General features: G+C 35.0%; 1 protein-coding gene and 1 long non-coding RNA gene across 2 annotated transcripts in view; both read left to right on the forward strand.

Annotated features, from left to right (window-relative positions):
* gbe1b (glucan (1,4-alpha-), branching enzyme 1b) overlaps positions 1–23,947 on the forward strand; it is a 188,567-nt gene that overhangs the window by 82,379 nt on the left and 82,241 nt on the right. The window contains exons 8-10 of the mRNA XM_067365860.1: positions 6,943–7,058; positions 7,629–7,756; positions 12,225–12,323. Of these exons, the coding sequence (XP_067221961.1) occupies positions 6,943–7,058; positions 7,629–7,756; positions 12,225–12,323 (343 nt within the window). The remainder of the gene's footprint in view (positions 1–6,942; positions 7,059–7,628; positions 7,757–12,224; positions 12,324–23,947) is intronic.
* On the forward strand, positions 15,142–22,836 carry LOC137005088 (uncharacterized). Its single transcript, XR_010892206.1, has 6 exons — positions 15,142–21,552; positions 21,649–21,685; positions 21,809–21,899; positions 22,119–22,156; positions 22,476–22,532; positions 22,608–22,836. It is a non-coding gene; the product is annotated as an uncharacterized lncRNA (long non-coding RNA).

A 23,947-nucleotide genomic window follows, 5' to 3' on the forward strand; every position in this document is an offset into this window, starting at 1 on the left:
TTTGAATTGACCCTCGTTCTCAAAACAGTCAGTCAAAAAATGATTTGCGCAAACATAAACGTATTTTGGAATTTTGAGTGGCGCCTTTCCTTCGTAAATAAAATCCATCCACTGCGTTTTCAGTGGCTCTGATGTCGGAAGTAAGTGTAAACTACTATGTTCATTATTACATCCCACAACAGAACACTTATGTTTCTTAGGAGACATTACCGGCTGTCATTGAAACAATGGAGGATGGTTGACAGATCACCGAGGGCGGGGTCTATGCCAAAACCAGATTGTCAATCAAACCACGTGGGTGGGGCTTAGCGCAATTCTACGTCACAGTGAGAGCAATCTTAGAACAGGGCGTTCTGAGACAGTGCTTATGAATTATTGAGATTGTAAAAAAAAATCTGGTGGAAGCTAGATATTTTACTTCATAACTTGTTAAATATGGATTATTTTTTTTACACAAACTCATCGCTTCGCTTCAGAAGACCTTTATTAACCTCCTGGAGCCGTGTGGAGTACAGGTTTATGATGGATGGATGTGGATGGAAGCACTTTCTTCAGCTCATACTCAATGATCCTCGCTCACTGCCATTATAAAGCTCGGATGCATCAGGATATTTATTACAATTTCTCCAATTATGTTAATCTGAAAGAAGAAAGTCATATACACCTAGGATGGCCTGAGGGTGAGTAAAGCTTGGGATAATTTTCATTTGAAAATGAACTAATCCTTTAAAGTTGCGCTCTTTTTAGCACAAATTAAATTTCACCAAATTTGTGGGTTGTCAGTGGCACAGCTCACACAGAAGTCACTTTCAAACCAAGCAGCTTTTTGTTGGTCAACTCCTGCAAATTTGCGTGACCAACTTGAACTTGTTACGAAATCTGTGTGGGGGAATCTTTTACCCTCATGCGAAATTCCCAATAGCATGGATTCCTATTGGAATTTCGTCTGCGAACATTTGCTGAACAGCACTCTTAAAAATAAAAGTTTTTTTATTGGCATCTATGGTTCCATGATGAACCTTTAATATCCACGGAACCTTTCTATTACACAAAAGTTCTTTATAATGGAAAAAAAAAAAAAGATTATTTAGATTTTTTTTATATGTTCTTCACAAACAAAAAAGGTTCTTTTGAGAGCTGTTTAACCCTTAAATGTTTAACCCTTAAACCCTTAGTGACGCGGGACGTCATTCACTACCCTCCTCCTTTTTTCATTTTTATAATTAGAAATCAACCTTCTTGGTATTCCTCAATTAATTCTTTCTAAAGAATATAACAAGAAAAAAATCATAAAATTATAAAAGAATGCCTGTTTTTGTATTCATTTTTTCTAAAAAAATTGTATAGGGTCGCTATCGACCCGAGGTGTGTATAAGTGTACGTATATTTTTTTCTGCACAGCAATAATTGAATCTTAGATGACGGAATAAGTGCAATTCACCTGATACACAATGCTGAAGTGACGATTCATTCAGACAAAAAACGAAAGAATAAGCAAAACATGAAATGGCTCAGCCATTTACTGCAGAGCAAGTACTGAACACAATGAAATATGACTGTAACTGTCACTGGATGGATCGGATGAAGCTGTTAGCGATCAAAATATGATTTTGAAGATGTTGAAAATTATATAGTTTTGAGAATACGTTTGAGATCACGAATGGGCTCATATTCGCAACCTCAAACATAAAACTAGCCTATTATTCACTGAATTTACTGGGAAATGAGTTCTGACGAGGACAGTGATGATGGCATAAAACATCTGCTCAAACTGAGCTCTTTCAAGCTCCAAAAGGTAACAAAATATGATTTATTTTATTCTTCTGTAATTGTTACTCTAATATCAGAGGTGTTTTATATTATCATGACAGGTAGAGATCCATTTGTGTTAGATATAGATCCGGGTCAATAAAGGCCCGAATATGTAAGAATGATTGGCGAAACAGTCATGCATTTAAGGGTTAAAAGTTCTTTGGGGAACCAAAAATGGTTCTTCTATGGCATCGCTGTGAAAACCCTCTTTTGGAACCTTTTTGTTTAAGAGTGAGTGGTAAATGTGACCACACCTTAACTAACAACACTATCTAACATTTAGTCAGAAAACGCATATTATCGCTGCTGTTATCTTGTGTTCGTGAATTAAAATTAATCAGTCTAAGTGGTTTTTGGGTGAACAATTCACCAACTTAAAACCAAGAACTGTCTCTTTTAAACAGGCCCAATTTGTAATGATTCGAGTGAACAACTCACTAACTCATTGAGCTAAGTCTCTTTGGGGTCACCGTGATTTTGCCAAGACAGAGATGTTCCTGGGTCAACATATAGGGCGTTTCAAAAAGATGGACCCAATTTCAAACATTTTAGTGAGTCATCAAGTTTCACTAACCATTTTATAAATGCTCTACATGCCCTCCACCTGCTAAGTGTCTATTTCCACTGAAGTCACCCCTGCCGTGATTCTGTTTTTAAGGTCATCCAGATTAGTCGCTAATGGAGACAAAAAAACAAAAACAAAAAACACAGTCTTTGACGTATCCGCACAAGAAGTCCAGCTTGTAAAGTCTGGGGATCTTGGTTAACCTGCAGGTTTGTTTGTCATTTTTTGTGCAATTGTAATGTTGCCATTTTTTAAATATATTTGTTTGAAATTGGTTCAGTCTTTTTGAAACACCCTGTATTTTGTTGATCAGTATGTCCGGAAAAATTTTTGTCCTATCCCTACCCCTAAACCTAACCCTACCCATAACTTATTATTAAAATCAGAGGGAAATGATAGGTGAATAACACTGATGTAGACGCACCTAACTCTGGTTATAGGCCTAAACTTGACATAAACTGCAAACTTGTCCCTATAAATCTGATTGGCTGATTGGAATGTTGTTCCAGGATCAAGAAAGATGTTGATACAGGAACATGCTGTACTATCTCTTTGAAAATGTCTGATTAAAATGAGCTGAGGATTGGAAGAGTACATTACTTTATAAACAAATAGCAGAAATCTTAAGAAACAAACTGTACTAGAAATATGGGTAACACTTTATTTTACGGTGTCATTGTTACATATGTAGTTACTTTAGTAATAACTATAAATTATGCATAATTACATGCAATTAACCATAAACCAAACCAAATCCTAATCCTAACCCCCTAGCCAGTACATGTAGCTACTTAATATTACTCAGTACTTAAATGTATAATTACAGTGTAACAAAGACACCTTAAAATAAAGTGTAACCGAAATATGTCTATGACAGATTGTATGATAATTTTAACAATTTTGAGGGGGAATATTTTTATAACAAGTAAAAATGATTTACAAGTTACTACTTTTTTTCAGCAGAGAGATAAATGAATTATTTTTATTGTAAATTCAAATTATATTCATGTTGTAAATGACTTATGAGCTGGATAGTGGCTGCAACTGACAGAACATGGATACATGAAATTACAATAAATACTTTATTAATAAAACCTGATATGTGAAATGAGCTGAATTTCCCATCTATACTCTGCAAACAGACAATTCCAGCAATTATAGTCAGTCATTCAATGATACCAGTTTTTGTGGATCATCACAAACCTTCCACATCATGTTTTAATAATCTTGTGAACTTTTTTTCTACTAGAAAGACAAAAAAAGGGTTTTGGGAGTTACATTCTAGAGCAAAAATAGTCTGTGCTGCTGTATCATGAGTGTAGTTGTGATCGATGCTCGCTGCACTATCAGGAGGTTTGTTTCACTCTGTATCATATGAAATCCTAACTCTGTCAAACGCAATACTACCGCACTTCCAGGCAGTGCTGAGTTCTCGCCATCTGGGAAGCAACACATCCCAGAATGTGATGATGTCAGCTGGATTAATTATATTGCCTGGTGCCCGAGAACCTGGAGCCACAACTCCGGTCTTCCAGAAAGTTTTGTACACAGTAACAGTAACTGCTCCTTTCATTACGATAAACTGAATGCTGGTCTTATTAAAAAAAAAGTTTGTGATATTTCAGAAGTAACAATTTAAATCAGCGAGACAGAGCAGGGACCCTCTGTTACATATTGTATAAATTTGAGTATTGTACTGTAAGCCTGGCTTATAATAACATGCCTTTATTAGCATATTAATGTTTTTACATATAGTATTTTATGTTGTTACATTGAAAAGACAATAAAATGATCCTTATTGATGATCAGAGTCATTAAGGTTAATTTAATATTATTCTTTAGTTTAATGCATATTTATGTTACATCAAACAGTAGTTGGCAGACCTGTGCAGTACTGTTGAAGAACCCTGCTTTAAAATTGTTTATTCAGAAGTCATGAGATGTTTAATAGACCAGTAGTTCAAATTAAAATGTATGAATTAATACTTTCCCTGCCAGTGCTTTTTAAAGTTGATCATTTTCACAAAACTTTTATGGCCTCTTGAATATCTGAATATGTATTTTAGCAAAAGAAAGAACAGAACATATGTAGGTAAGTTCAATAAAAAAAACACATTGTGTTTTTTGTCAAAGACTATGTATCGGATTCAGAATGATGATTAAAACTTAGATCGAGTAGATCAAGTCCATCAACACACCCAAAGCTTGCACAGTCCTGTACCTCTTCATGGGTTTAATATTTAATTTGGTAATTTTAAGCAGTTTTGATTCTTATGCCGTTTATGTTTGATGATCGCGTTAGCTTACATGTGCGTAAACAGTAGGTGCGTTCACACCAATTCGTAATTACGAAATTTCAACTTTTCAACAGCGTTCACATTCTCAAAGAGCTCGTAATGATTTCTGAAGGATCATGTGACACTGAATACTGGAGTAAGGGGCCGTTCACATATTGTGTCTAAAAAACTGTGGAAAGCGCGGCCCGCACTGCTTTCCAAAGCACTTGCGCTCCCGTGGCGTCTGTCGTTGCTATGCAACCATGAACTGCGCTCTCCATGAGGAGTAAGAAGTTTCATCAAAGGATAAATTGATTTCTAGCCCTTGCAATAGCTTTACTATTAGATAACTGCGGTGCGCTTGCGGCATTCTGAAAAGTTGAGAATTTTTCATCTCGATGCGCCTGGAAAACACACCGCATGCGCGTCGCGACCGCGTCGCTTCCATTAAGAGCGTGCCTGCCGCATGGCTACATTTTAAATAACTGACTTAACCGCGGAAAAGACGCGATATGTGAACGCCCCTAATTAAGCTGAATAATTAAAAAAAACAAAAAAAAAAACACACACACACACACACACACATATATATATTTGGGCTGTCGATTGAATGCGTTAATTAGATGATTTAATTACGGTAAAAAATAACCCGTTAAAATTTTTAATGCATTTAACGCACTTGCCCCGCCCCCCAGTGTTGCCAAGTCCATGGTTTTCCCACGTAATTGGGCTACCTTTACATTGTTGCCACGGGTTGTTTTTCATGTCCGCGAGTTGAATCGACCCCAAATAAAGTGATATTTAGCCTCTGGAATGCAAATTTTACCAGGGGAACCCCACCAAAAACACGGATTTTACGCCCCGGAACGTGATTTTTACCGCTTAAAATGCACATGTAGATCAGAGAAATCTAAATGTAAACAATAACAATATTAAAGTTAATATTGTTATTTTAGACTTTACTCTAGACTTCACTTGACAAGCCACGCAATATCGCATTCCATTATCGAAGGCGATTCATCTGCAATATGAACGAGATATTTTGTGGCTTGTCAGTGATCTATGGCTCTGTCTATTAAATGCCGCTCCATTTGAAAGCAGGTGATGGCGATTTAGCGGTCATTATCAGGGAACTGGCTTTACTGACGAAATGCGCGTGACAATCTCATGCGATTAATCGTGCAGCCCTACTTCACTCCTGGATGAATCAGCTGTTTGAACGAATGGAATGAATTATACATGTACCGCCACCTACTGGCAGTTTTAGTTTCTTATAATTTCCTTTGAAAAAACAATATCATATTTCCATCATAAAGGATTAGTTCACTTTCAAATACAATTTTCCTGATAATTTACTCACTCCCATGTCATCCAAGATGTTTGTGTCTTTCTTTCTTCAGTCGAAAAGAAACTAAGACCCTCCAGGTTTTTTCTCATTATAATGGACTTCAATGGCCTCCAAACAGTTGAAGGTCAAAATTACAGTTTCAGTGCAGCTTCAAAGGGCTTTAAGCAATACCAGACGAGGAATAAGGGTCTTATCTAGCGAAATGATCGGTCATTTTCTACAAAAATACAACTATATATGCTTTAAAAATATAATTGATCGCCTTGCACATGCTTCCGCTTTCCGTATTCTTTAAAAAGCTTACGCTGTATGTCCTATATGTTGAAGCTGCACTAAAGAAAGAAAGACATGAACATGTTGGATGACATGGGGGTGAGTAAATTATCAGGAAAATTTTATTTGAAAGTGAACTAATCCTTTAATAAATAAAGATGAAGTTCACCCCAAAAATGAAAATTCAGTCATCATTTACTCAACCCAATGGTCTAACGGGAACATACTCTGGGTTGGCTGAACTTAATCCTGGACGTGTTTTTGGAATAAGTGGAATAAATAAAAAAATATTATTCTTTTAAAAAATAATTTGAAATGATGCAAATTGATGACTTTAACAAACGCACAAACTATCGATTAACAATTTCAGATAGTTACAGTAAGTATATACCAGGTCTTTAACAGTTTATACGTTTTTGTAAAAAATAAAAAAATAAAAAAGAGTCCCCCCTCCCCATTTTAATTAGTCTAGTTAGTTTTGTTTCAAATATGATTTTCGGTGATCAAGATCTGGGAGCAGCAGCTCATTTTCCCCTTGTTTAGCGCAGTAAATCCCCCATATGCCAGCAAGCCAATGAGAACGTGGGAAAACATATATACAGGTGCACAGAATGTAGTATTCATGTGAGAACTGCATAATAACTGTTTGTGTTTGTGTGTGTGTGTAGCTGGGAGGTCTTGCGTTTTCTCCTGTCAAACCTGCGCTGGTGGATGGAGGAGTACAGATTTGATGGATTCCGGTTTGATGGAGTCACATCTATGCTCTACCATCATCATGGGATTGGTATGTCCATGGGAAATTAAGTACTTGATGTTCTTCACTTATAATTACCATACACAACAACCTTCTCCCACTCTAAATGTCACAGGCTTTTATTGTAGAACAGGTAAAAAAAGTGTTTTCTTGGAAGAGCGATCGTTCCAAGGGCATTTTCAATACACAGTGTTACGTAAACTCTCATAAATAAACAGATCTAAGCAGGAAAAGCATGTGATACAAGTTCTTTGAAGCAAGAAATTAATTACACAAATAGTGTGCAAAGATTATCCTGCTATTTTTCTCTTTTCTTTTTAATTTTGTACCAGCGATGCTGCTAATGAATTTGTGTATCGCTTTGACTAAATCCTACTTGATTTTAGTGAAACATGACATTAGACTCACTTTAAAAAAAAAAAAAAAAAAAAAAAATCATGTTGCAAGTTGGTTTCTTCATAGCTCTTAAAATGAATTTTGTGTAATTGCTAAGTAATAATCATTAAAATTTGTTCATTAAAAATCATTAAAAATTGTTAATAATCATTAAAACTGTCAGCTATGGAATCTGATTTCAACTTCATGTTCCCTAATGCTCAGGAACAGGATTTTCTGGGGATTATGCTGAATACTTTGGACTCCAAGTAGATGAGGAATCTCTTGTGTACCTCATGTTGGCAAACCATATTTTGCACACCCTCAATCAAGACTGCATCACTATTGCAGAGGTAAGCCATATGTTGTCTTCTGAAATGCACTGAACATAGAAGCTGAGCTTGAGTAGTGTTTATGAAACGTTATCTCAGCCAGCAGTTCCTCAACTGAATTGCTCCTGTTCTTATTCTGATGCTTTGAGAGGTCAGTAATACTACAGTATTGTCAAAGTTCCCAAAAGTAATGGCTTATACTTAAAGCTGCAAAAAAATATAGTTTTCAAACATATATATATAATATATATGTAATATAGACTACCATTCAAAAGATTAATGCTCCATTTATTTGATCAAAAATACAATTTACTAGCTTACAAACTAATTTTTACAATTTACTAACTTACAAACTCATTTTTGATGGATAAAACATTCAAAAGAACAGCATTTTTCAAATAGAAATCTTTTGTAACATTATAAATGTATTTAATATCACTTTTGATCAATTGCATCCTTGCTGAATAAAAGTATTAATTCCTTCAACAACAACAACAAAATCTTATTGACCCCAAATTTTTGAACAGTAGTCTGTATATAAGTTGTTTATTTGTATTTTTAAAATGTTATTAAAAGAATAAATTAGTGAATGCCACTTTACTGGAAATTAGACACTGTATTTTTTAAATAATTAAACACCATGTTTTTAAACAAAGTTAACATTAGGGCTTTTCACACTTGAAATAGTTAACCCTGGGTCATTCTAAACCCCAGGTAAACGGAATCCTGGGTTATCTTGCTTTCACATTTCATACTACTTTTATTTACCTGGGGTTAACAATTAAAGGGTTAGTTCACCCAAAAATTAAATTCTGTCATTAATTACTCGCCCTCATGTCGTTCAACATCCGTAAGACCTTCGTTCTTCTTTGGAACACAAATTAAGATATTTTTGATAAAATCTTAGTGTGGCCTGCGTCGCCAGCAATAACACTGCCTTTTTCAGTGCCCAGAAAGCTACTAAAAACATATTTTGTGTCATTGACTGGATAAACGCAGCACATGACTCGCATTGCGCATCCTATAATGCCGACTGTACTATGGAGTTTATGCTGAATGGACATTTTGGACTATAAAGCTAAGAATGAAACGGTCTCTTGTTCACTCAAGCTTCTAAATTACAAGTGTGAAATGATCCATTACCCAGGGTTAAAAGCGCTGTTTAGAATGATGATAACCTGGGGTAAAGCGCAATGTAAAAAGCCCTAGTGACTTTATATATGTGCAGACATTTGCATGTGTCATTATATAATTAAAGAGTTACCCAAAAATGAAAATTCTGTCATTATTTACTCACACTCATGTCGTTCCACATCTGTAAGACCTTCGTTCATCTTCAGAACACAAATTAAGATTTTTTTTTGATAAAATCCGATGGCTCAGTGAGGCCTGCATTGACAGCGAGATAATTAACACGTTCAGATGTCCAGTAAGGTACTAAAAACATATTTAAAACAGTTCATGTGACTACAGTGGTTATACTTTAATATCATAAAGCGACAAGAATACTTTTTGTTCACCAAAAAAAGCAAAATAACGTCTTTATTCAACAATATCTAGTGATGGGCGATTTCAAAACACTGTTTCATGAAGCTTCAAAGCTTTACGAATCTTTTGTTTTGAATCAGTGGTTCAGAGCGTGTATCAAACTGCCAAAGTCACGTGATTTCAGTAAACTAGGCTTCGTTACATCATAAGTGTTTTGAAATTTCGTGGTTCATGTGACTTTGGCAGTTTGATACGTGTTCCGAACCACTGATTCAAAACAAAAGATTCGTAAAGCTTCGAAGCTTCATGAAGCAGATATTGTTGAATAAAGCTAGATATTGTTGAATAAAGTCGTTATTTAATTTTTTTGGCACACAAAAAGTATTCTCATGCTTAGTAACATAAAGGGTGAACCACTGTAGTCACATGAACTGTTTTAAATATGTTTTTAGTAGCTTTCTGGGCAATGAAAGTGTTAATTGTCTTGCTGTCAATGGAGGCCTCAATGGAGCCATTGGATTTTATCAAAAATATCTTAATTTGTGTTCCGAAGATGAATGAAGGTCTTACGGGTGTGGAACGACATAAGTGTGAGTAATAAATGACAGAATTTTTATTTTTGGGTGAACTAAACCTTTAAATATGCAAAAGCACAAATGAGATCTGAAGATTATCAGTGAATAACAATTTACATTTTTGTGTGAAGTAGAAAGGTGCCTCTCTTGCTGCACTGGTTATTCTGTTCAGAATATGCGGCGGTATCATCCGAAATGACCACAATACCTTTAGTCATGGCTCGATAACCTTAATCTTGTCAACAGCGACACTGTATCCCAACTCCACAAAGACAGAATTAACCTTCAGAGTCAACGGGACACAGTGCATTAAATTAGCACTCAGTGGCTCTGTCTAAAGCCATGATTAATGAGACCACTTACTTTTTACTTACTTTGTTCTGTGTTTTGTAATTAGTGGACAGTGCCCACCAGAGATATCATCTAATTCTCTTTTATGAGCTCCATTGATAGAGCTGGACTGTGAATATTAAAGTTTGCTTACATTGCAGGAAACAATTAAATAGCATAAAAACAGACTACGAATATAACAAAAAACTAGGACCACAGTGGTGAAAGCTACTTTTTCGCATTCAGCGTTTAATTCAATTTTGCACACCACTGCATATTATGTGATGCCCTGCAGAAAAGACTAGCTTGGCTGGAGACCACTGCTAATCTAGTCAACGAAATTACTAGCAGAAATTGATGAGTTTTTTGATTTTGTCAGCAATAACACATTTGGCTGGTCATGTGATCCCAACATGTCTGCCCCCGTGAGGCGACCCACTCCATGTATATAAATAAATTAACTTTTACAATGCCAGATATGACTGGAGTCATCATTATATTTTAATTTTCAAAACATGTATTTCAAATACATTCTCTTTTTTAATGCCTAAAATGTTTAAGGATATTTTTAAGTTCCACTCCATGTCATATAAAGATTACCTTTAATTAGGCCAGATATGACTGAAGCCATTGTTATATTTTAATTTTATTATATTGATTTTTCATATACATCAGTCATTTCTTATGCATACATTTTTAATGATGTTTTTAAGTTTTTCATATGCATTATTAATTTTAATGTATAAAATATTAATTATTTGTTTTAATACATTATTCATTTTTAATGTATAACATGTTTTAAGGATGTTTTTAAGTTCCACTCCATGTATATAAATAATTTAACTTTTATTAATCCAGATATGACTGAAGCCATAGTTATATTTTAATTTTTATTATATTAATAATTGTTCATACACATCAATCATTTATGCATACATTTTTAACAGTGTTTTTTTAAATTCCACTCCATGTATGTAAATAGATTAACTTTTATCATGCCAGATATGACTGGAGTCATCATTATATTTTAATTTTCATTATATTAATCTTATTTTTCATACATTATTAATTTTTAATGTATAAAATGTTTTAAGGATGTTTATAAATTCCACTTCATGTACAATACAGTCCAAAAGTTTGGAACCACTAAGATTTTTAATGTTTTTAAAAGAGGTTTCGTCTGCTCACCAAAGCTACATTTATTTAATTAAAAATACAGTAAAAAACAGTAATATTGTGAATATTGTGTACAATATTTTTTTTCAGGATTATTTGATGAATAGAAAGTTCAAAAGAACAGTGTTTATCTGAAATCTAATCTTTTGTAACATTATAAATGTCTTTACTGCCACTTTTGATTGATTTAATGCATCCTTGCTGAATGAAAGTATTCATTTCTTTAATTTCTTTTCAAAAAAAATAAAAATAAAAATTCTTACTGACCCCAAACTTTTGAACGGTAGTGTATAATGCTACAGAAGCTTTGTATTTCAGATAAATGCTGTTCTTTTTAACTTTCTATTCATCAAGGAATCCTGAAAAAAAAAAAAGTACACAACTGTTTTCAACATTGAAAATAATCATAAATGTTTATTGAGCAGCAAATCAGCATATTAGAATGATTTCTGAAGGATCATGTGACACTGAAGACTGGAGTAACGATGCAGGAAATTCAGCTTTGCATCACAGGAATAAATTACTTTGTCAAATATATTTAAATAGTACACAGTTATTTTAAATTGTAATAATATTTCACAATATTACTGTTTTTTACTGTATTTTTAATTGAATAAATGTAGCCTTGGTGAGCAGACGAAACTTCTTTTAAAAACATTAAAAATCTTAGTGGTTCCAAACTTTTGGACTGTACTGTATGTAAATAAATACATTTTTAGTCATCATCATATTTTAATTTTCATTATATTAAACATATTTTGAATACATTCATGTTTTATACAAGTCATATGGACCATTTTTATAATACTTTCATGCTACTTTTGACATTTTGAGCCACATACCCAGTTATTCCATTAACAATAAATCTAACCTCTCCATAATGCTGTGTTTTTAAGAAATGCATTGTTTTTTTTTTTAAGGATGTGTCCGGTATGCCCACCATTTGCCGTCCAATCCAAGAAGGAGGTCTGGGTTTTGACTATCGCCTGGCCATGGCCATTCCAGACAAATGGATTCAAGTGAGTTTAACATAAAGTGATAAATAACACAAAAGAGAATGTGCAATTAGCTCACTTACATTCAATGCACAGCTTTATATCAATCATGGATCAAACTACTGTACAGCCCTACTGTAAGTGTAACCAAAGGCTTTAGATATACAAAGATGGTGCACTCATATTACTATGAATGGGAAAAAATGCAATGTGCAACATAGCTGAATAAGTACCGCCTTCTAAATAATAGAGTCAATCGGCAAGTGGTAAAGTCATTGCGCCACTGCAGCTGCCTTTAGAAGCTCCAGCTGCTATACTGCACATGTGCATTGGCTGGTCAAGCCTGAAAAAAATGCATTTTTTGTCTTGCTTTGAGCTTTTAGAAAGTAAATTTAAGAGATGGTTGTTGTCAGATTTAATTTAATTTAATCATAAGCTTGGTGAACATCTTCAGAGAGTTTGTTTCCACATTTAAAGAGATAGGAGCTGTACTTGATTGAAATAGCTGCCCAAGAGGTGTTTCAAAGATGGCCGTCGAGTGAAAAGACTTGCCTTAAAGGAACTTAGGTGTAACTGACAACTTCACTTTTCACATTTCAGTATATTCCCTCTGGATGGTGCCAGTTTGTTTGATCCATATCGTGCTAAGCATCTCATTCATCACGTACTTGCCCATCTTGTAATTTGGAAGTGAAACGTGTTTCTATCTTTTTCTCAGGGGAATTAGATGTGAAGATACTGTATCTAGAACCTGCTCCAAATCTAGACTGACAAGCGGCGGATCAGATAAATAGGGCTTCTTTCAATTTTTCTAGGCAGATATTTATAAATTGTCATGCACTTGGAAACTAGGATGCGTTTTATACTTGCGGTCATGTTTTTTTCTGTCTTTTTTGTGAGTGTGCATAATTAAAAGTATAATTATGGGCAATTCTTCAATCATTTTTCTTAATTAGGGTTTCTTCTGTGAGTTGATCTAAAGCATTCCTTTGTTCTGTGCTGTTTCTGTGGATATGCATATTAATGAAGGTCTTCTCATTATGGATATATATAAAGAGAGAGAGATACTTGGGATTCTTTTCTTTTTTTGGCAGTAGCACATGGCAAAGCACATCTATTAGACTGATCAGAGAGCCATAGTTTATAAACTCTTTATTTGAGCCGTTTCTTATATCTGTTCACTACTCTGAGTCTAACCAAAGACTATAGATATAGAAAGACAGTTCACTCCTATTAGTTATGAATGGTAGAAACTGCAACGCGCAATATGGCGGAATACGCAGATTAAGTAAAAGAGCCAGTCACTGATTAATAAAGTCAATAATTGCGTCACTGCAGCTGCTGTTAGAAGCTCTGGTTCCCATAGAAACCTGAGACTCACGCTTGGGACTGCACATGCGCATTGGCTCGAATTAAAACTCGAAAACTCGAAAATAAACTTTTTAAATGCTATTTGAGTATAATTGCTGATTTGAAATATGTTATTTTATTGTGAGTTTAGCAAGCAGTTTTTGAGATTTCATGATTCCCCCATTCAAATGATGGGACTTGGTCTTGGATGCCCGAAATGGCTGCCCGGAGGCATTGCAAATATGGCCGCCAAATGAACAGACTTTCCTTGAAAGGGACTTTGGTCTGACTTTGGTGGGTTTAGCTAGATATGATAATTGGATGCTTTTTTGAAAATAAATTAAAAATTCTGTATCATCTGAAGTAATTGGAAACCAATTTGGTTATTTCCATTTTTCTCTGGGAATCTCAAGTGGTCGTGATTATTTTGAATACTCTCATATATTCTGTTTAACAAAATGCCATATTTTTGATGTTTTGCTTTGAATCCAGTTCGCTTTGCCTCATTGAAATGAAAGCTACACAAAAATAATAGCTTGCATTTTAATAAGCAGTTTTAACCAGGACTCGGGACGTGTCCGTGCGTCGCCTATCAATATCTTGCCTGCTTCTGGTTGCTTATTTTGTAGAAACCATGTAAATGCCAATAACGCTTTAATATATTATGTGTTTTATTAGACAGGTGAGCAACTGTTTTTATACATTCATCAACAGAAAAGTGATTACATTGTATAGCTCAGCACAGTAAGTTTTATTGTTTAAATCTCTTTTTTTTTAATTTACAGTGAGTACCATGTTTTACCATGACTAATATCGATCTAGGTTACTCCAGTGTGCAACAAATGTCTCATAGTAGCCGCTCAAGTATATGTCGTTAGCCGCATAGCATAATTGCCTAAGTCATTTTTTGGCCAAATTGTGATATCTGCCTTTGAAATGTGATCTGGGCAATTATGTTATGAGGCTAACAATGTTTCAAATATATCTAATATGATAAAACAGCGCTGCTTTATCCCACATACGCTTGACCGGAAGAAGCGGAAGCGGCAACTGCGGCATAATAAAAGTTCTGCTGCTCTCAAGATGTGCGCTGCACTCGTCTCTAATTAGCAATCACGGACGCGATTCGTACTGCTCTGCTTCGTACTACAGTAACGTTATTAATTTCATCCATGAACATGACTTCTGCCTGAGTCCCATCCCCATTCTTTACCACCAGCTGTAGACGTGAAGACAACACCTCCCATGATTCTGCGAAATCAAGGCGTCATAAAGCTACTGCTTTGTTTTGAATGAGCGACCTCTAGTGGCGAAGAATTTACATATTGTAGCTTTAAGACAAGATTTATTTTACAAGTGAAATTCTTTCTTATGTCTTGATTTCAGAGAAATTACATTTTTCTTTAAATATCAGGAGTGACAGTTAGATGATTAAATATTTTGAGTGGTTACTCTACTATTCAAAAGTTTGTTGTTGGTCAGATGCATTTATGTATTACAATTATAAAGAACTGTTTTCTATTTGAATATATTTTGAAATGTACTTTCAAATTTAATTTTCAGCATAATTACTTCACATGATCCTTCAGAAATCATTCTAATATGCTGATTTGCTGCTTCAAAAACATTTCTGTATTATCAATGTTGAAAATAGTTGTGCCTTATGTTTTATATTATCAGAATTCTTCGTTGAATAGATATAAAACTGTCAATTTCAGTCAATTTAATCCATCCTTGCTGGACAAATTCTTACTGGCCCCAAACTTTTGAATGACTATGTATTTTTGTAAAGTAGTGATATGGTTATATGAACATCAAAACAATCTTGTATTAATAAATGTCCTTGAATCAGGAAATTTGTACAAATTGGGCGGTTTTATTCGAAACATCTAATCATATGAATTTTATAAATATAATTTACTGTAATATAATATAAAAAAACATAATATAAAAAAAGTTTAATTTAATAGCATTATTCTATGTGCTTAATGTGCCATTGAAAACTTCAGTTCTTGCAAAGATCTTTTTCTCTGATGTTTTGTAACATTCCTGTCTGCATTCCTGTTTACCTTGACAGTCTTATACAGTAAAAGCAACAACAACAAAAAGCTGTATGTGCCCTGTGCACTGCAGAGGTGACTGTTGGTGCTGAGCGCACAGCCTCCATGGAGAATTGGCATGCATTGCTAAACAAGGCTACCCAGAATACAAGGCTTTTTACCAGACCAACAGCACTGGGCCGTGTGGTCGTCTTTGCCCCAGATGACACTCTGTGGCTCCGCTTCAGCAGGCTGATTCACTGCTGCACTCTCCACGCACAAAGATGCCGACTTCACTGACTCCGGATCAGTGTTTTGAATGGCATAAAGGCTGCTTTTTAAAGTTTTTTTTTTTTTTTTTGTATGACATTGCCCAGCTTGCAGTATTTATTTGGGGCTTTTCATCCGACACCGCTATCGATTTCATTCTGCGTTGGGGTACAGATGAGACTGCACTTCAAGGGTACTCGGATGACTTGGAGTTTGAAAAAGAACTAAAAAGAGCTCATGGATATGTGCGCATACGAGTGTGTGACTCATATCTATGTATATGAGCCAATGTATTTTTTACAAAGAAGTTGTAGATGGTCCCCTGCCCTGATGCATGTCGGAAACAAAAGTAAACCTGGGTCATATTTTATTATTATTGCTTAATTTTTACTTATTATTATTATTATTATTATTAGGGCCCGAGCACCGATGGTGTGAGGACCCTGTTGTAATTGCTCATGTCAATTCTTCTTCTCCAAAATGAATCACATTTTTGATGGCCTAAACATTCTCAAACTCATGAAACATTGCAAACGCATCAGAAGTGGTGAAAATTTACGTCTGATATGGGTTTCAGAATTAAGGCTGATTTATACTTCTGCGTTGCGTGAAAGCCGTTAGCTATCTGCTGCTTCTCTGCCGCTTCTATTTGTAAGCTTCTCTGACAAGCTGCTTCTTCTTCGGTTTTTGCCTTGATACTCAACATGACTGCGGACACTGCCTACTAGTGGTCTGCATGCACGTCGATGCAGACAGAGACACAGAAGTATAAATTAAAACAGATGCATAGCCTACGGCGCCGAGGTTCCGCCGTAGTTCCGACGCAGAAGTATAAATCAGCCTTTAGGTGTGGCAAAATGGCTTCGCGCTACATTTCATGTACAGGTTTGAAATTCAGTAGACACATGTAAAAGCCCAATACCTACAAAAAAGTCCCTGGGTGCAAAATCTGAAAACCCAACAGGAAGTGAGATATTTTAATTTTCATCGCAAATTTTTTGCAGTTTTTGCCATTTGTCGTACTTTAACAGACTCCTCCGAGAGATTTGTATCAGATGAACATCATATTTGGTCAATCTAATCTTAAGGCATTAGTGATATTAAATTGCAAAGATCTTGAGTTTTCGCTGAAGGGCATGTCCGTGGCAGCTTGACAAATTCTAATGAGTACTTTAGAGGTGTGTGTGTGTGTGTGTGTGTGTGTGTGTGTGTGTGTGTGTATAAAATAATGTAGTGTATTTACATACACAAACATGTATATATCAGAAAATTGCCCACTACAGTGTATGTATTTTTTATTACCGTAATGAAAAAATATTTATAGGTAATTTAAACATCTTATGTTAATATTGATATAAAACATGGTCAATTTAAATGTTTTGTAAAAAAAATAAAAAATAAAAAATAGGGGACACACGGGTGTGGGATAGTTCACCCAAATATGAAAAATTATCCCATGATTTACTCACCCTCAAGCCATCCTAGGTGCATATGACTATCTTCTTTCAGATGAACACAATCTGACTTATATTAAAAAAAAATATCCTGGCTCTTCCAAGCTTTATAATGGTAGTGAATGGGGCTCATGATTTTGAAGTCCAAAAAAGTGCATCCATCCATCATAAAAGTAATCCATACGGCTCTAGTGGGTTCATAAAGGCCTTCTGAAACAAAGCTATGGGTTTTTGTATATTTTTGAATATTGTCTTTCTAAATGTTTCGTTAGCATGTTGCTAATGTACTGTTAAATGTGGTTAAAGTTACCATCGTTTCTTGCTGTATTCATGGAGACAAGACTGTCGCTATTTTCATTATTTAACACTTGCAGTCTGTATAATTCACAAACACAACTTCATTCTTTATAAATCTCTCCAATAGTGTGTAATGTTAGCTTTAGCCATGGAGCACAATCAAACTCATTCAGAATCAAATGTAAACATCCAAATAAATATCATTATTAAGCGATTAGACATGCTGCATGACAAACACTTTGTAAAGATCCATTTCGAGGATTATATTAGCTGTGTGAACTTTGTTTATGCTGTTTAAGGCAAGCGCGAACTCTGGGGGCGGGGAGCACGAGAATTAAAAGGGGCCGCAGCCTGAATCGGCGCATATTTAATGATGCCCCAAAATAGGCAGTTAAAAAAATGAATTAAAAAAAATCTATGGAGTATTTTGAGCTGAAACGTCACAGGCACATTCAGGGGACACCTTAGACTTATATTACATCTTTTGAAAACATGTTCTACGGAACCTTTAATGGTTGTAGAAATATGCGTCTTTTTCTTTAGGTATAGTATGCTATTTTTTTTCTTTTTGAGTTTGGTGTGAAATAAAACCTGGGCTTCTTTATGACAGGTTTTGTGAGATCAACTTAAAAGAGTAAGAACTGATAGTTGGTGTTCCACTCGGAAGGCATTGCAGAAACACTCTCATAGACACACACATCCTAGCCCTGCTTTTAATGTGGCCCAGCCTGTCTGATTAATCCGACCTCTGAGCCCGTAATGGCTACCCAACTACATCCTAGAGCCTCTGAGAAATTAAGATGTCCTAATAAGAGAAGCAGATAAGGCTTGCAGCACAAGTTTGCCTGATTTGATCTGATTACCACTCCAAAACGCTGTCACTTCCAATGGATAGCATAACAAAAGCCCTCTAATTTGGCCAGTGCCCTTCTGTCCGAGTCCAACAAATTGAAATGTAATGGAAACAATTAGAGGGAGTGAAGAATGCTGGCGTCTCACAAGGACAAGAACAGCCAGAGAATGAAACTCTGCTCTGTTTCCCAGCTAAACATACAAATTAACTTAGGATTGGTCTGAAGTCACCTCTGTTTTTGGTGCTCTTCATTTCAAGCTGTTTGGTCTGATATAAAAGTCCATTAAAGAGATAGTTGACCCCAAAATTACAATTCTTCATTATTTGTCAATATTTAATCACCTTCAAATAACATTCCAAATTCATGTGATTTTTTTTTCTTCCTTGGAAAAAAATAAATAAATAGAGGAATTCTTACAGGACTATTATAGGTTCAGTACAATTTTATGCTCAATCACAAGCATTTCTGGCATAATGTTGATTTAAAGTGCCCTATTAGGCATGTAGTCTGTATATAGCTGCTTGCGAGTTTTAAAGAACAAAGTGCATGATAGATGGAGTTATTGTCTCCCAAAAGGAAGAACCGATTCTGAACTGCCCGAAACAAGCCGTCATTAATTCCAGCCTTCACGAAACTACATGATTTATAACAAATTTGCATAATGCCAGCCTATGGTTTACATTGGCTGCCCGCAAACAACATCAACTTTGACCCACCCTCAAACACTGTAGTTGTAGCTGAGGCCTGGAAGAGTTCGGTTCATGTTATCGACATGTTGAGAAGATGCTGTTTTCTGTGCTGTGCTTCATTTCCAAAGAATGAAGACGCGGGTATGAATTTGTAAGCACCACCCGTTGGCCCAACAATGGCATCCAATGGCGTGGGCAAAAGTATAATGAGTTCAGCGCTTCTGTGAAGTTCACTTAATTTATTAGAATATAATTGTAATTTTGCTTTTGCTCTGTGCTTAATCTGACTCCAATTTCAGATGATTATAAAGTTTAGAATGCACATTCCATAAGGCTATGAAGAGTTGTAGACAGACAGTCACAGAGCACAACAAACAAACAGCAGCTGCCTTTACAGTTTCTCCTGAACCAAAACAACAAGCTGCATTCAAACCATGTCGTAATTACTACAATTAAGATACGTGACCCATGACATTCTACCCGGAGCTTTTCACATCCTCAAACCTGTATTTATGCGTTTCTATGTCAGCATTATTAACCCTTTCGCACGTAAGTTTCAAATATTCTGTCTTACCCCCCAGCGTGAGTTTTTTTAGCCGACCGTTATTTAGAACGTATCACTTTATGGTTTCCATGGTGACGCGTCATTGCTTGTTATGTGACACACCGCAGAACTGTATGAATGATGATCTGCTTTCATTTAATTTTTCCTTTTTTATTCAAAATATTCACAAATTTGGTTAACTATAGCATGAAATATCTAATATTCCGATTGCCAAATATGTGCAAGTGGATGTGTTTTGCTGTTTAAACACCTTTATAACGATCGCGTTAGTTGAGCCATATGAGCGATGGGCGCCGCCATGTTAGTTTGCACCGCACAGAGAATCGGATCTGTTGGATTTACAACCCGTGAATTTATCCACTTCTCCCGAAATACATGAAAGTAAGTGTGCCGGTGAACTGGGGAAGAATAGAGTAAGCTTTTAAGTTACTTTCAGAATGTGTATCTGATATGAATTAAACGTGCTGTCAAGTTATCCCATACGGTAAAAAAATATATTTTATCTGGCCAAAATATATTTTAAATATATGGTAAATACATGTAACAAACAGTGAAGTTCAATGAAATATATTTTTGAAACTGAAAATATATTTTGTTTCAACCTTCATATACTTAAAATATATTTAAACATGTATTTCAGGGGCAGGAAAAATATATTTATATATAAAAATATATTTCAGGGCGCAAGAAAATACATTTCCAATCTTACAGTCGACAATGCAAATGTGCGTGGAAGAAAGCCTTGCGAACAAAACTATCCATTATGTTTGAAGAATTATAAACACTTACAGAAAAACATGAATTTCCACATATTTTCCACATTGACACTTTGTTCACATATCTTCCCAAAAAATACAGATCTGTGTAATAGTGATCATGGCACCTCACAAATGTGTGTTTTAGTCTATTACTTATTAATTAATTCATTTATTTATTAATTTAATTGTAATTTATTGTCAGTGTAATATAGCATTTAGATCCACATCAAATACAAATAAATAGATTAATAAAATCGCTAGATGTACGATGTCAACTGTGACGTAATTTGAATGGGAAACCACTAGCGGCGCTCACGGACTTTTGGAGTACTGCGCATGCGCGTCATTTTGAACTGTAACGGTCGTCAGTCAACCGGGAGTTCTCGGAGTAAAAGGTAAGAGCTAACGTTATAACTTTATTTTTAGTCGTCATTTTTCACATATGTAATGTTCATTGCTACTTTGAATGTATAATGTTTTATTGTCAAGGTTTTTTTTTTAACTTTATTTGTCAAATTAATGCCCCGTTTGTTTATGTGCTCACATGAGACGCATTTGATATTTTCAGATTTCCATTTTAAAGTTAGTTGTTTTTAATTTGGACACTAGTGAAAACTAACGTTACACACAAAAAATGTTTAATATTTTTTTTAAATTTCAGCTGTAGAGTGTTTGGGAGACCGTGCTGCCTGCTGTTGTCGATATATGATGCTCCTGTCACTGATAGTGGAGCCTGTAATGTAATGTTTTTTTTTGCTAAATTTAATGTTTTACTAAACTTGTTAATTAGGCACACATTATTTGCTCGTTATTAAAGTTCAGGCATATGCTGGTTTGGCATTAATGGCATTTCATACGCTCAATTTTTCTACTATTATTATTATTATTATTAATATAGCCTTACTATAATCTAATTTTTATTCACTTTCTGCTGAATGACAAGCTGTTTTCGATTATCCAGTTGAGCCAGTGATTCAGTAAGTTGCTTGTAACAGAAGATGCTTATTTGTCACGACTTACAGGTTTACATGTGTCATTCATTACTGTAAAAAAAATCTACTTTTTATTTTCAGTAGCAGAAGCAGAGACGGTTTGTGCAACAGCAACAAGGTGAGAATGATGAGACACTTTTTAATTAAGCACTGTTAAGCAAATTATATTATTTAATTTGTGTAATTTATGAATTGATATGTTCTCTGCACTTGTGTTAATATCTGTTTCTGTCTGGAACAGGTGCGGGTCCAAACCCATCTGTCAAGACGTTTGTCCACTTGCTGTCCGCCCCACCATCCCAACGATTGTGCTGGAGAACCACAAGTCACAGGTACAGGATAATGTTCATAGTCAAGTCATCTTCATTTCTGTGGCACTTTATACATAACAGTATTTTCCAAAAACACACCTATTGTTTCACTTCAGAAGAAGTTGATTAATCAACTGAGGTCATGTGGATTACCGTCATGTTCACTTTGGTTTTTGACCTTCTTGCGTGAACACACAGAGATGGATTATTTTTCTAAATATCTCTGTTTGTATTCCACAGAAAAAGAGAATGTCATAATCAACTGGAACAGCATGAGGGTAAGTATCCCTTTGTTAAGTTAGCTTAACTGAGTGACTTTGTGATATTCCACTATCCCTTCATTTGTAAAAGTGAAAATGCAATGCAGAAGTGTAAAGAAAGGCTAATTCGACCTCTCCTCAATCATCAGTTTCTTTACTGTACTGTCTAAAACTATGCCCATTAAATATCTTTAAAATCCAGTATACCTGTAATTGTTTTAGTTCCAATGTAAACAAAAATATCAGGAAATCCAAAACTAGTCAGAAGACAAAGTGCATGCCCTCTGTACCTGTACAGATGTTCAGTTATTGTGTTTTGTCTTTTGTATGAGTACAGTGGTAGAGACAGAGAAGAAGTGCCCTTGATGAGGAAACCATGGCAGCCATATATACGGTAAGTTAATACTTAGTGAAAGGAAAATTTACTAGAAACATTAAGTTAAAAAAATAACTGATTTTTGTCTCACAGTCAAGAAGAGATTTCCAAATGTGTCCAAAGAGGCTTTGAGGATTTGACGTGGGGAAACTGAGACTTCTTGAAAGCAAAAAAGTTATATTTGTTTGAATATTGTAATTTTTTGAACATTGTAAAGTATGTTCCTTGCTGATTATTATTCAAATGTTCATGTGTTATAGACAACAAATAAAAGTTTTTCAAATGTGACATGTGAATGTATTTTCTTGGGTTGAAATATATGTAGGGCAAAATATATTTTTAAATGCTTTTGTAAAATATATTTTGAAAATATATTTTTAAAAAATATACAAAAAATGGCCAAAAAATACATTTTAGGAAAATATATTTATATAAATATATTTGAAAATATATTTTTTAAAAATATACAAAAAATGGCCAAAAAATATATTTTTAGAAAATATATTTATATGTGAAAATATATTTATAGCGAATATATTTTTTGGCCAATTTTTGTATATTTTGAAATATATTTAAAAATATATTTGAAAATATATTTTTTTACCGTATGGGATAATGGAAAGGGTTGTTATTTCCGCTTCTATAGACATCATTGTGTATTTTACAAACTCTAAATATATTGTTTTGTTAGTACTCATGTGCATTTAAATGTCTGAAACCTGAAATGAACATTATTTGGTTGAAAACCATATATGTGATATATGAAAAGCGCTGAGCGCGTCCGTCTCTGATATAGCGCCAGTTAAAGCGCGCACGCACATTTGAATTTGGCAGTTGATCACGTAATGCACTGAACGTTCTAATCACACCGGTGTGATCGTACGCTCCAGGGACCAGCCTAGACTGATCACACCGGTGTGATCGTACGCTCCAGGGACCAGCCTAGACTGATCACACCGGTGTGATCGTACGCTCCAGGGACCAGCCTAGACTGATCACACCGGTGTGATCGTACGTGTTAAAGGGTTAATGCCGAAGTGAATCTGCACCAGTCAGGTGGTACAAGTCAGAGCTGTTTAAGTTTTTTTATGTTCATTATTATTGTAATGTTATGTACTTTGAGAAGCGAGGTGATATAACAGTTTCTCTTGACGCTTTGCAGACTCTACTCTGGCTGTGTTTTAGAGGCGTGGCTTTGGAAAGTGTATTGAAGTGGGGGTGGGATCTTATGCTTTCAAAGCTTTTGCTAGCCTCTCCGAAATTGCCTACCCTAGCTTTAATAGAATTATTTGTGGTTGTGAAAAACCATTACAGAAGTCATTCAGATGCCTTTATGCAGATGCGACCCAGATTTGCATCCCTCACAATGCTGCAACTTAAATGTTCACAGTAGTGAGTGGGTTTTTATGTTGCTATGCAATTGTGCATTACAT

Source organism: Chanodichthys erythropterus, chromosome 17 (assembly GCF_024489055.1).
Source record: "Chanodichthys erythropterus isolate Z2021 chromosome 17, ASM2448905v1, whole genome shotgun sequence".
Lineage (NCBI taxonomy): Eukaryota > Metazoa > Chordata > Actinopteri > Cypriniformes > Xenocyprididae > Chanodichthys > Chanodichthys erythropterus.